General features: G+C 40.3%; 1 protein-coding gene across 1 annotated transcript in view; it reads left to right on the plus strand.

Moving 5' to 3' along the window:
- phaf1 (phagosome assembly factor 1) overlaps positions 1–12324 on the plus strand; it is a 68046-nt gene that overhangs the window by 9255 nt on the left and 46467 nt on the right. The window contains exon 3 of the mRNA XM_078211070.1: positions 3289–3372. Within this exon, the coding sequence (XP_078067196.1) occupies positions 3289–3372 (84 nt within the window). The remainder of the gene's footprint in view (positions 1–3288; positions 3373–12324) is intronic.

Genomic DNA, 12324 nt, shown 5'->3' on the forward strand with positions numbered 1-12324 from the left:
TGAATTAAGGGGTGGAAATGTCGTATTTTATAATCGTTTTGACATAAATTGGCTTAAAATAGAAACTGATGTCCTTTGCCTAACTTCAAGCAAAATAACTGGAGCTGAATTGCCTATGGACAAGTCTAGATTTGATCTGTAAACCAATTTGTGAAAGTTTTGTTCCATGCACTAATAAATCAGTGGTCAAGGCATTAATAGATGTGGATATGCTCATGTCTGCAAAAGAAAATGCTATTTATTTTGGGGGGTTGGGTTGGGTGTAGCTAATACTAAGCATGTGTACACCATGTAGGGCTGGGCACTTAAGGCTGTGGAGCAGGAGAAATTATGTTACATTACATGAACCAATTGTTATTCCCAAAGCAAATTAAGGTGTTGACTGACACCATTAAATACCAAAGCACTGCTATACAGTTCTGGTATTAATCCTTGGTTAGGCTTCATTTAGAATTCAGTCTGGTTTTGGTCGTCTCACTTGTGGGTGGTTACAAAGACCATGAGAGAGGTTCCACGGGAGTCCAGGAGATCAATACTCCCAACAAATAATTGCAGCTATGTAGCACAATGGCTGTAGCTAAACACCCAATGGCGTGATCATAGAAAAATCAACACCAAATCAAAAATAATTTCCGGGGAGGTGACTTAAGAAGCTTGATGAAAGAGGTGCATTTCAAGAAGGGCTATTAATTCGGATAATGTAAGAAATGCATTGTAAATGTGCCCCATCACCAAAAATGTCTATCTGCACCTCCATTGGTCTCCTACCCTTTGAGCTCATCCATTCCTTTGTTACCTCTAGACTCAATAGTTCCAATATTTTCCTGGCCAATGTCTCATTTTCCTTCCTACAAAAACTCCAAAACCCCGCTGTCCATGTCCTAACTCAGACCAGGTCCTGGTCACACATCACCTCTGTGCTTATTGACCTACATTGGTTTCTAGTCCAGCTGCTTTATAACTCTTACCCTAGTTTTAAAATCCCACCATTACCTCGCCCATCAGACTCCCTGTAACTTACTATAGCCCTACAACTCTCCAAGATATCTAGGCTACTCTAATTCTGACCTTTTGCACATCCCCGATTTTATTTGCTTTGCTATTGATGGTCATCCCCTTAGCTGCCTTAAGCTTTGGAATTCCCTTCTTGCACCCCTCTACTTTTGTTTCCTTCCTTAAGATTTGTCCACATACACCCCTTTTCTCTATGTAGTTAGAAACCATAGAAACCCTACAGTGCAGAAAGAGACCATTCGGCCCATCAAGTCTGCACCGACAACAATCCCACCCAGGCCCTATCCCCGTATCCCTACATATTTACCTGCTAATCCCTCTAATCTACGCATCTCGGGACACTAAGGGGCAATTTAGCTTGGCCAATCAACCTAACCCGCACATCTTTGGACATTTACTACAGACGTGCTCACTGGGAACCACAATGGGGACCACCAGCTCCCACATCATGCATAAGCAACACACCACCTGACCCTCCATCTCCATTTTATTTAATTAGTCTTTAATTTGGGTTTTTAATTTAATTTTTAAAAAAAATTATATATCTCCTTATTACCTCAGTCTCAACACAATATCTAACCAGTAATTTAAATGGGTTTTCAAATTTTTTAGTTATCCAACTTTTCTTAAATGTATCTGTCCTACATCTCAGCCGCTCCTTGTAATAAATTCCACATTCTAATCATGTTGAGTATAGAAGTTTCTCCCAAATTCTTATTAGGTTCATTAGTGACTATCTTATATTTGTGGCCTTTACTGTATTTGGTTTGCTTCTGTTGGCCTCAACTGTGAGGAGGAGTAGGAGAAAGGAAATTCTGAATTTTCCTGCTGCCACTTGGTTAACTTTTGGTGGAACTTGCCTATGTGCATGAATGGCTGGATTAGACTCAGAAATCATTTATTCGCTATATCGACTGACAATTGAAGAATGTCTACTTGGTGAAGCATTGGAGAAGTATGGTCACCTGTGGAACTACATCATAGCAAGACTTGACAGTTCCTTGAGGGGAAAGGATGAAAATAGAAAATAACTCCGAATTGTATCATTCTGGGTGTTTTTATTATCTGTGATAAATTCATAAATTGCAAGCTATTTTAGCAAACGTTGAATGGTGGTTTGCAAGAATTGAGCATTGGCCCAATGGAGTCAACGTTGTAATTATTCGGCTTCCAATTTTAATATTGTCTGTAAACATGAACAGTCCTGTGCGCAAATCATAGATGCACGGAGTAATCTTTTAACTAGTCTCAGGACATTACAACCATGCTACACACTTCAAATCAGTTGGAGAAATTGCCTGTGACTGCGACACATTCGATCTAATTCATTGCCCTTCTTGGAATTCAGTTACCACTTAATCTCTAATGACTCAGTGTGGCACTGTCCAAACGTCTGACACTCCATCTACACTGCATCCACCATATTCACCATATCTGTCACGTCAAAGAATTCCATCAGCATCAGACTTACCTGGCATGATTTGTGCAATGCAAGTACCAGAAAGTGATCATTTTGAACAAGGGGAAACTTGACCTTCGCAACAAACACTGCCATTGCCAAATCTGCCACCAACAACTCGGGGGCCACCTTGACCAAAAACCTAAGTATCAACATGGGTGAGCAGGGTAGATGTTGTCTATTCTTGAGTGCCTCTTCCTAACTCTGCAATACTTTTCCAATTCTAAAAGGTTCACCACTTGCCTACTGGGTGCATCCAACATTCAATAAACTGGGCATTATTCAAGCTGCCTGATTGATAGATTACTCTGCTGTTGTGAGATCCCCCTTCTCCATTGTCAGAAGTGCAGGGTGTACAATCTTTACGATGCACTGCAGCAATTCATCTAGGTTAGTTCAGCAGCACCTCCCTCCACAGTAACCTTGACCACCAAAATGGGCAAGAGCAACTGAGCCATGGAAGAAGCATCTCCAACCTCCCCTCCAAGTCATGGACCATTCTGATAGAATAGTATCTCTATCACCATGTCCATATATAGGGACAAGTATTATGTGTTGCCTTGCCAGCATTTCCACAACCCAAGAATGAATATAAAAAGAAACATTGATTTAGTACAGCAATGCAACTGTCTCCAGTAATTGATGTTCTTTCCATGCCCTGTTTGAGGCCCTAGAGTTTAGTGAGAGTAAGTCATTCATTGACAATCTATTCCACATGGTTGTGTAAAAGAACTTTAATATATATATTTCTACTGGAAATGCTATCGAGGGTGTTGTTGCTCCTAGTTTTTTAATGGAGTTTTCTTTCTTTGCAGTCGCCACTCAGCCATGACCTCATCCTTAATCTGACTCAGGACGGAATCAAACTACTTTTCGATGCTTATAATCAGAGACTAAAGGTTAGAGACATACTTGTGTTTTGCTTTTCTGTACAACAGTTAATATGCGTAAAAATTAATTTTTATGTGAAACATTGAGATATTTTGGCATGAGGGCATTATCTTTTGTTAAAATATACAGTTGATTTCCCATGCCACTGCAATGAGAAGTAAAGCTGGGATATAATCAGTGTTGGAAGAAGGGAATAATTGGATGAGGATCCATTGATACAACCTGGTCTTTGTTTTAAAGCCTTGCTGTTTATATCAGTTTTTATTTGTAGCCAAACTGGCAGACAGACACTCAGTAAGAATATGAAAGTCTAATTGGGAACTGCTTTCTCCTAGTTGAAAGGGTTTGCATCTGATAGGGTCAATATTATTCAAGGAATAAACTCTTACTTCCTTGAAATCAGCCAGTTATAATTTCAGCATTTGTCATTGAAGGAAACACTTCCTAACTCCCAATCTTGTTCCATGACAAGTACTTGTTTAGGATTTCAGTTTCGTAGTAACATTCTAAATGCTCATTTCTTGAATCTAAGTTTGTACAATGGAATGCCCATAGCAGTTAGCCTGTGTCGAAGTTCTGGAGGTCATGGATTGTCACCATCCTTTTTGTTTACAGAATCAATGCTGATGTAATTCATCTCAGCTCTTTGAAGATGTTTTAATCAAATCTAGTGAATCTTAATTTTTAGCACAAAGAATAGATTTCAAATAAGTTGCATCAGATGATTGTCCCTGCCATTTTGCCACATTTAACCAATTCCATCATCACATCTGCCTCTCCTCTCCCTTAGGAACATAGGAATTGGGAGCAGAAGTGGGCAAATTCAGCCCTTCGAGCCTGCTCCGCCATTCAATCAGATCAGGCTGATCTCTCCCTTGTCTCAAATCCACCTCCCCACCTGTTCCCTATATCCCTTTATCATTAGAAATATATCTATCTCCTCCTTGAAACCATTCATGATTTAGACTCCACTGTGCTATGGGACAACGAATTCCACAAATTCACCACCATCTGCGAGAAGTAGTTCCTCCTCCTCTCAGTTTTAAACCTGCCGCCTCTCAACCTATACCTGTGACCTCTTGTTCTAGAGTGCTCCATAAGAGGAAGCATTTGGTCTACACTTTATCAATCCCTTTTAAAATTTGATATAGCTCGTTCAGATCCCCTTTCATCCTTCTAAACTCCATATAGTATAAGCCCAAACTGTTTGATCTCCCCGATACATCAACCCTTTCGTCCCCAAAATCAATCTGGTGAACATCCTCTGAACTGCCTCCAATGCCACCAAATCCTTCCTCAAATAAGACCAAAACTGGACACAATACTCCAGATGTCGTCTCACCAACACCCTATACAATTGCAACAATACTTCTCTACATTTATACTCATGCCCCCCTCCCCCTCACCAAGTGTTTTCTGGTGGCAAAGCTGGCTTGCAATTGGCATGCAGCAGGGTCTTCTGGTCCCACTGATGTCTATGGAATTTAGCGTGACTTGTTCATCCAGCTGTCGGGAACTGACCGCAGAGGGGGTTGCCTTTGGTGGAACAGGAAGATCCTGCCAGGGAATGCGCTGGAAAATCCTGCTCAATCTCTCCAGCCAGAATAGCTTTGGGCTCCCCAAGTCTTCACTGTCTTTGTTTTCCATCAATTACCACACCCCCTCCTACACAATCAGCTGTTGCTGCTACTAACTGCTCATGGCTGCACGTGTCATGTGCTCTACTCCAGTGCATGTCCTGGGTGTCTCTGCTTGCTCCACCTACCACACAATCCCACCAATAGACGGTCCCTTAAACTGACCAATCAAAAGAGTCCAGACAGACAAAAACTGAGTATTATTATAGATAGCAAAATTTATGGAAAACTTCTCTGCCCTATAATCTGAGGGGTTTGGAAATAACTTCTCCGTTGACAGATGGGGATAACTGCAGCATGACAAGTTTACATAAGCAGTTTCCATTATAACCATGCGCATCATCATTTATAATCAGGAAATTTTATTTTATTCCTTGGGATGTAAGTGTCAGCGTTTATTGTCCATTCCTAATTGCCTTTGAGATGTTTTGTGGTCTTATCCCTGCTTTTGAGTCAGAAGCTCTAGGTTGAGTCCCACCTCAGGACTTGATGACCAAACAAGGAACGTTCATAACTTGGCCAGACAGGTTGATTAACAGCCTGCAAATCATCCCAACGCATACCATGGCAGCAAGAACAGGAGAGATTTCTGGTCAGCCATGTGATGGAAGGAAAGTTGGAGTCTCTACCATCATTATTCATAACTCACTCTTACCTTGCCTCTGGAATTTGACTCATTATGCCCAAAATGCAACCTTTTGAATGTTGTTTTAGAGATGTGGTGTTCTAATTCAAGCAGAGAAACTTAAAACTTTGCTGCAGCATTCATGCAATTCTTAGCAAAATGATGTATATTCTTTGTAGAGCGGCACAATCAGTCTACCCCATGTTCAGTGTTTTGGCATTAGCCGTGCTGTTCTTGCTGTGCTCCTAAAGCTGAAAGCTATGAGTTTTTCAATGATTATATGGGATCATTTGCATGAGGCGGCACGGTGGCAAGTGGTTAGCATTGCTGTCTCAGCGGCGAGTACCCGGGTTCGATTCCTGGCTTGGGTCACTGTGTGGAGTATGCACATTTTCCCCGTGTCCGTTTCCTCCCACAGTCCAAAGATGTGCGGGTTAGGTGTATTAGCCATGTTAAATTGTCCCTTAGTGTCGGGAACTAGCTAGGGTAAATGCATGGGGTTATGGGGATAGGGCCTGAGTGGGATTGTGGTCAATGCAGACTTGATGGGCTGAATGGCCTCCATCTGCACTGTATGATTCTATGATTTCTAATTTTCAATTTTTGAGGTTTTCTATCAAGTCTTGTAGTGCAGGGTTCTATTGTCCCGAAGAGGGAATTCCAATTAATGAATATTCTGGTGATCTAAGCATTCAGGAAAGCCTTTGATGCTGAAAGAAATTTGTAGAAAACTTAAGTTTTTTATGTTCGATCAACATTTGCAGAAATACCATAATTGCATAAATTTAAGTTTTCTTATTAGTTAAGATGGAGCTTTTAAAATTTTCTTAGGCTTGTTGATTCGGATGCTAAAGACCCCACTGAATGTTTTGCTCAAATGCCTAGTAAATATTATTTCTTTCAAAGTACAGAGCAATGTTTCCATTAAAATGGAAACCATTAGGCCCATCCCAGCTGTGCCAACCTTTGAAAAATTAGCCAATTAATCCCACTTCCTGGTTATGCCCATAATCCTGTGAATTTTCCCCATCAAATATTTATCCAATCAATAACATGGGAAAGAAAAGGGCTGAGGTCCTGCAATCAATTTTAGGAGCTACAGAGGAAGTTTAATAAACAATCTAAAATAGTCATCTCTCGATTACACTTGGTGCCATACAGTAGTAAGTATAGGAATAGGATAAAGTAGGTTAAATGCATGATTGAAACATTGGAGCTGGAGGGAGGGCTTCACATTCTTGGGACATTGGGACTAGTTCTGGGACAGAAGGAACTTGTTGAAATTGGATGTGATTTGGGACCAATGTCTTCACAACAATGTTAACTAGTTTTGCTGGGGGGGGGGGGGGGGGAGGAGTTGTAGTTCAAAAGGACTGATGTAGTTGAGGGACCAAAGACAATCTATTTGGTGAGAACCAAGGAACGCTAGAGGAGCTATTGCATCACTTGATGTAGACTATGCCCTACCAAATAATAGGATGGAAATCAAGTAACAAATTTGCAGACAAACTACAGAAAGATGCAAGAGTTGCAGAGTTTTGCTCACGAGAACTCCTAACGTAGACTGGGATTATAAAGCCCAAGGGAGGGATTCCTGAAATGTTTCTCTCTCACTCTCACGACCACATGCCAATGTTTACACACACATACACTGACCCCCTCATACTCAGGTTATTTTTATTACTCTTTTCTTAAGTGAACAATTTTGCTCAGCAATTGTTTCTCACCTTAGAACCCCGACTTTAATTTGTAATTCAGTTATTTGTTGTGCCAAACCTAACCTTTTTCAAAATTTGATCATCGGCCCCTTGAGTGAGAAAAACATGCAACTGTGCCCTCCTATTTCCCCAGCAAAAAAAGGTTGGACAAGCCTGACTAGATTATTGCTTTTTATTCGTCCTCACCAGAGAAATGGATACTGCCCATGTAGTAGTAAAGAAGATGGCAATAACAATTATTGGATAGGGTAAAATTAGGTTGAGATAATATCTTGACAGTTTCCGATATGGAAAAGCCACCCTATGCAGACAGGATGCATTCTAACCTACTGAGAGAAGGGTAGAAATTGTTCTTTCAATCCTTCTGGGACATAATGGTGTTGTCAAAGGACTGGGGGTTTGCAAATCCTGCAGCCCTGTTTTTCAAAAAAAAACAGCATGATGGAGGGATAAAGATGGCAACAGTTGGCGTTCAGCCTAACATTAGCTGTGGGGAAACTTAAGATAATCCGGCATTTAAAATAGTTAATCCATTCATGTGTGCTCTGCCCAAAGACAGGTCCTTGGTTCATTACCAGTCCATGCTTCATCCTAGGCTGTTTTCATGGTAGCTTTTGTCAATGATGGTTTGTCATTGCCTTTCACTCTCAGGGGCAGGGCTGCATGGGCTAACATGAAAGTCAGCACAGGTTTATGTAAGGCAAGCATAGTTTGAGTAAATTGGTTAATTTTTAAGTAACAAAGTGTCAATGAGTCTAGTGTGGTTCATAGGTGTATAGACTTTCAAATGCGTTTGACAAAGTGCCACACAAATTGGTTAGCAAGGTTAAAGCCCTTGGGATTATAAAGGACAGTGACAACAAGAATACAAAATTGGCTATGGGACAACAAACAGTGAGTTATGTTGAATGGTTGTTTTCAAATTGAAGGGAAGTGTACATTGGTGTTCTCTAGGGGTATAACTAGTGTTTCATATGAGGTTTAATATAATTCCATGCTTTTATACACTATGCCTCTTGGAATAAAACCAAGAATTTCATGTTTTTATAGTGACCTTCTCTACACTTCCACCTTCAACAGATTTATGTACCTACACTCCTGGGTTTCTTGGTTGCTGCAATCCTTTAAATTGTCCTGTTTAATTCATGTTGCCTTTCCTGGTTCTAACTACCAAAATCTATCACTTCACATTTGCTGTATTAAATTTTATCTGTCTTTGTCCTCCTGAAGTCTTTTACCAACTTCCTCATGTTCACTACACTTTCGAGTTCTGTGTCATCTGCAAATTTGAAGTTATATTGTGTATACCAAAGTTCAGGTCATTAGTGTGCATCAAGAAAAGCAGTGGCTCTAATGCTGACCTCTGGGGAACACCACTGAATACTTCCCTCTGATGAACAACCAATCATCATTAACCTCTCTGCATTCTGTTCCTTAGCTTGTTCCTTGAACCCATACTGCCACTTCTCCTTTAATCCCATAGGCTTTAATTTTACAAACAAGTCCATTGTGGTCCATTTGCAACCTTGTTCTCTCTGGAAAGAAAACAAATTTTGTTCTTTAATCGGCGAGAATTTGTTTCCTACATAGGTTGTACCAAGATTATTTTTTAACCTGGCTAACTGTTCGTTTTGTGGAGGCATGTTGATTAAACCTACGCTATCTCCCAAAGACTGCTTAATGTTGATATCTATTTGTTGAGTTATTCTTTAGCGAATCATTAAGCCATGAGTCGCAATTTACTTCTGAGACTAATAGTTAAAAAAACACCTAGTCAAAATATTTTAATTGAGCAGCATAGTCAAGATCTCTATGCTGTAGCATGAGCAATCCAAATGATTGCTGTATGCTAGATTTAACATTAAAGTTGCTTTTCTTTGTCCAATTAATTAGTATGTAGAGGCTGAATTAATTTTAGATTGCCTACCTTCTATATGATGCTTCCTACCCTTTCCTCATAGGTAGAGAGTCCCCTCAATGACCTGGAGTGCTTGGACATTTATCACTAGGAAATCCAATTTGCTATTTCAGTTAATTGACTGCTAATCTGAATGAGATCAGCTGGGCCATTATGCCAGAAAAAGATTTATATTCGAATTTGCCACATTTTCTTTAACTGCTCTTGAAGGAATCAAGTTCTAGATGGATAGCTGCAGGAGATTTGACAATCTGGGACGTGGCCAAACCCAATCCTGTTCTTGCACTATATCGATTGTGAGCACATCCAACAGGAATCTTAAGATAATGATTAAGAGCAGGGACCAGAGCTGATATTTTTCTTTTTAGGTTGGGCATTGAAGTTAATTGTAGTGCCCTTACTGAGACTAAGATGGCATAACCTAAGAACCAACATAGATCTTCACTATGGTTACTTTCATAATTTAGTTATGGCAGAAGTCCTACAAAAGAAGATCTAAAAATGCTGTGCACTCTGATTCCTTCATTTTTAATTGGAAGGTGGAGGATCAACAATGTTCAAATAGTGAGTAGGAACATATCTGTGTAATACGACATAGTTTGATCTCATTTCTGTTGGTACACTGAATGATGAAGCACTATTTGGGATGTGTAAGAATGGGGAAACCAACTTAACCCCTAACTTTCCTCTTGGGATTGGAAAATTAATAAGTAGGTACAGCAAGTAATTAGGAAAGCAATTGGCATGTTGGCCTTTATTTCAAGGGGATCAGAGTGCAAGAATAAGGAAGTCTTGCCACAGTTGCATGGCATGGCTTTACAGTTACGTGGCTTTGATGGGACCACACCCCGGAGTACTGTATGCAGATTTCCTTTCCAAATTTAAGGAAGGATATACTTGAATTGGAGGTGGTTGCTGCGAAGGTTCAATAGATGGGTTCTTTTGATGAGAGACTTCTGTACTTTGGATTAGAAGGAGGATGATCTCATTAGAACATCCAAGAGTCTAAAGAGCTTGACAGGATAGACAATGAAAGTTAATTCCCCTGACTGGGGAATCTAGAAACGGGAGTACAGTCCCAGGATAAGGGGCCGATAATTTTGAACTAAGATAAGAAATTTCTTCATTTGAAGAGTTGTGAATCTTTGGCATTCTATATCCCCGAGAGTTGTGGATGTTCCATCGTTGAGTATATTTAAGGGGAGAAATATAGTTTTCTGTCCTCTTGGACTTGAGGGATCTGGAGAGCTGAAGAGAAAATGGAGTTGAGACTTGAGGGGCGATATGGTCTTACTCCTATTTCATGCTTGAGGGGCGATATGGTCTTACTCCTATTTCATGCTTGAGGGGCGATATGGTCTTACTCCTATTTCATGCTCTCTACCATTTTCTTGTTCTGGAACTATTTTTATTTCTCCCATGTTTGATTGCAAATGCCACATTCCTCTACTAATTGCATGGTAATAAAAAGGGTGGTTTAAAATTTACTAAATAGTGTTAATTTTGCTAGAGAAAGTTTAGATGGGGTTTGACTGCATTTAAAGCAATGGGCATTAAACGCATTCAAAAAAATTGTCAAATCTTAGCTTCTCAATATTTTCACTGTTTGCTGCTGTCGAATTTTATTTTCCCTTTCCAGCAGAAACCTTGCCTGGAGTCTCAGTTTTGATCCCTCAGGATACAAGAATGTTTGCAACCCTAGGCTGTGGCTTAAAGAATAACTTCATTAAAAAGGCAAGCAGCTGAATATGTTCCACTTTCTCAATGAGGAGTACAGTGTACTGCTCGCACTTTCAACTCCTTCAGCGATGAACATTTTTGTGGTTAATTACCTGAGAGGCTGTTGCTCGGTTGTGTTGGCCACTGGCCTCGAGCAGCATTTCGATGTTTGCTGGAAAGCTGCCATGAAAATTTGAACTTCTAACCACCTTGTGGTAACCTGCTGCAGCTGCCTGACAGCTGAGCATAGGATTCCCATCAATCCTAACTACTAGATTTATCTACCATTGGAGCTTGGCTGCCTTCAGCAGGTATATTGGGTTCTTGAAGGATTATGGTGATAATTGCTCTCTCAAAGAAGGCGATGTTATCCTACCCTGCAAAAGTGTGTTTTCCTTTGACCAATTCGGGACGCAGGCTACCATGTTGAGGCTAATGGAGGGATGTGGGCAGGCAGTATAACAGAGGATGCTGAGGTGGGAAAAAATTGAATCATAGAATCATAAAGTGCAGATCTATCTTTCATTTTATTCACCAAGATTAACTCTTTGGGCATGTGTACACTATTGCACCACTTTTCATCACCATCTGTGCAAGTGTGCAGAGGAGGCTCAGGTAGTTTTATCATGTTTGTTGAATAGCTTACAAATGGTGGAAAATTGCAGATAACTTTCGCGGAGCCATAGGGAAATGATGTTTCCCTGCCTCTATCTTGCTGGTCCTAAATCTGCACCATTTCTCAATCTAGTAACAGAAATTGCAGCGTTTGTGAGGTACAAGGAAAAGGTCTGTCTGAAACCATGCCTCAATTATTTAATGTCCTCCCTGAAAGGGAGCTGTTCCAAACAGCTAATCCCTAGTGACTACTGAAATGACATCGAAATTTTTCTTTATTTGTTAATGGGATGCAGGCGTCACTGACTGGGCCCGCATTTATTGCCCATCCCTAAAGACATTTAGAAGTCAACCACATTGTTATGGATCTGGAGTCACCTGTAGGCCAGACCAGGTAAGGATGACAGATTTCCTTCCCTAAAGTACATTGAACCAGTTGGATTTTTACAGCAATCGGCAGTGGTTTCATGATCGTCATTAGACTTTTAATTCCAGATTTTATTAAATTCAAATTTCACCATCTGTTGTGATGGGATTTGAACCCAAGCCCCCAGAACATTACCCTGGGTTTCGGGATAACCAGTTCAATAACAATACAATTACATCACTGCCTCCCATCAAAATATCAGGCTATTTGGAGAATACCATAACATATGTGATGCCTCTACAGTTCTACAGAAGTGAGATGATGGAAAATATATACAATAATGAAATCTGTGCAGTGTACC

The sequence above is a fragment of the Mustelus asterias genome, chromosome 4 (assembly GCF_964213995.1).
Source record: "Mustelus asterias chromosome 4, sMusAst1.hap1.1, whole genome shotgun sequence".
NCBI classification, from domain to species: domain Eukaryota; kingdom Metazoa; phylum Chordata; class Chondrichthyes; order Carcharhiniformes; family Triakidae; genus Mustelus; species Mustelus asterias.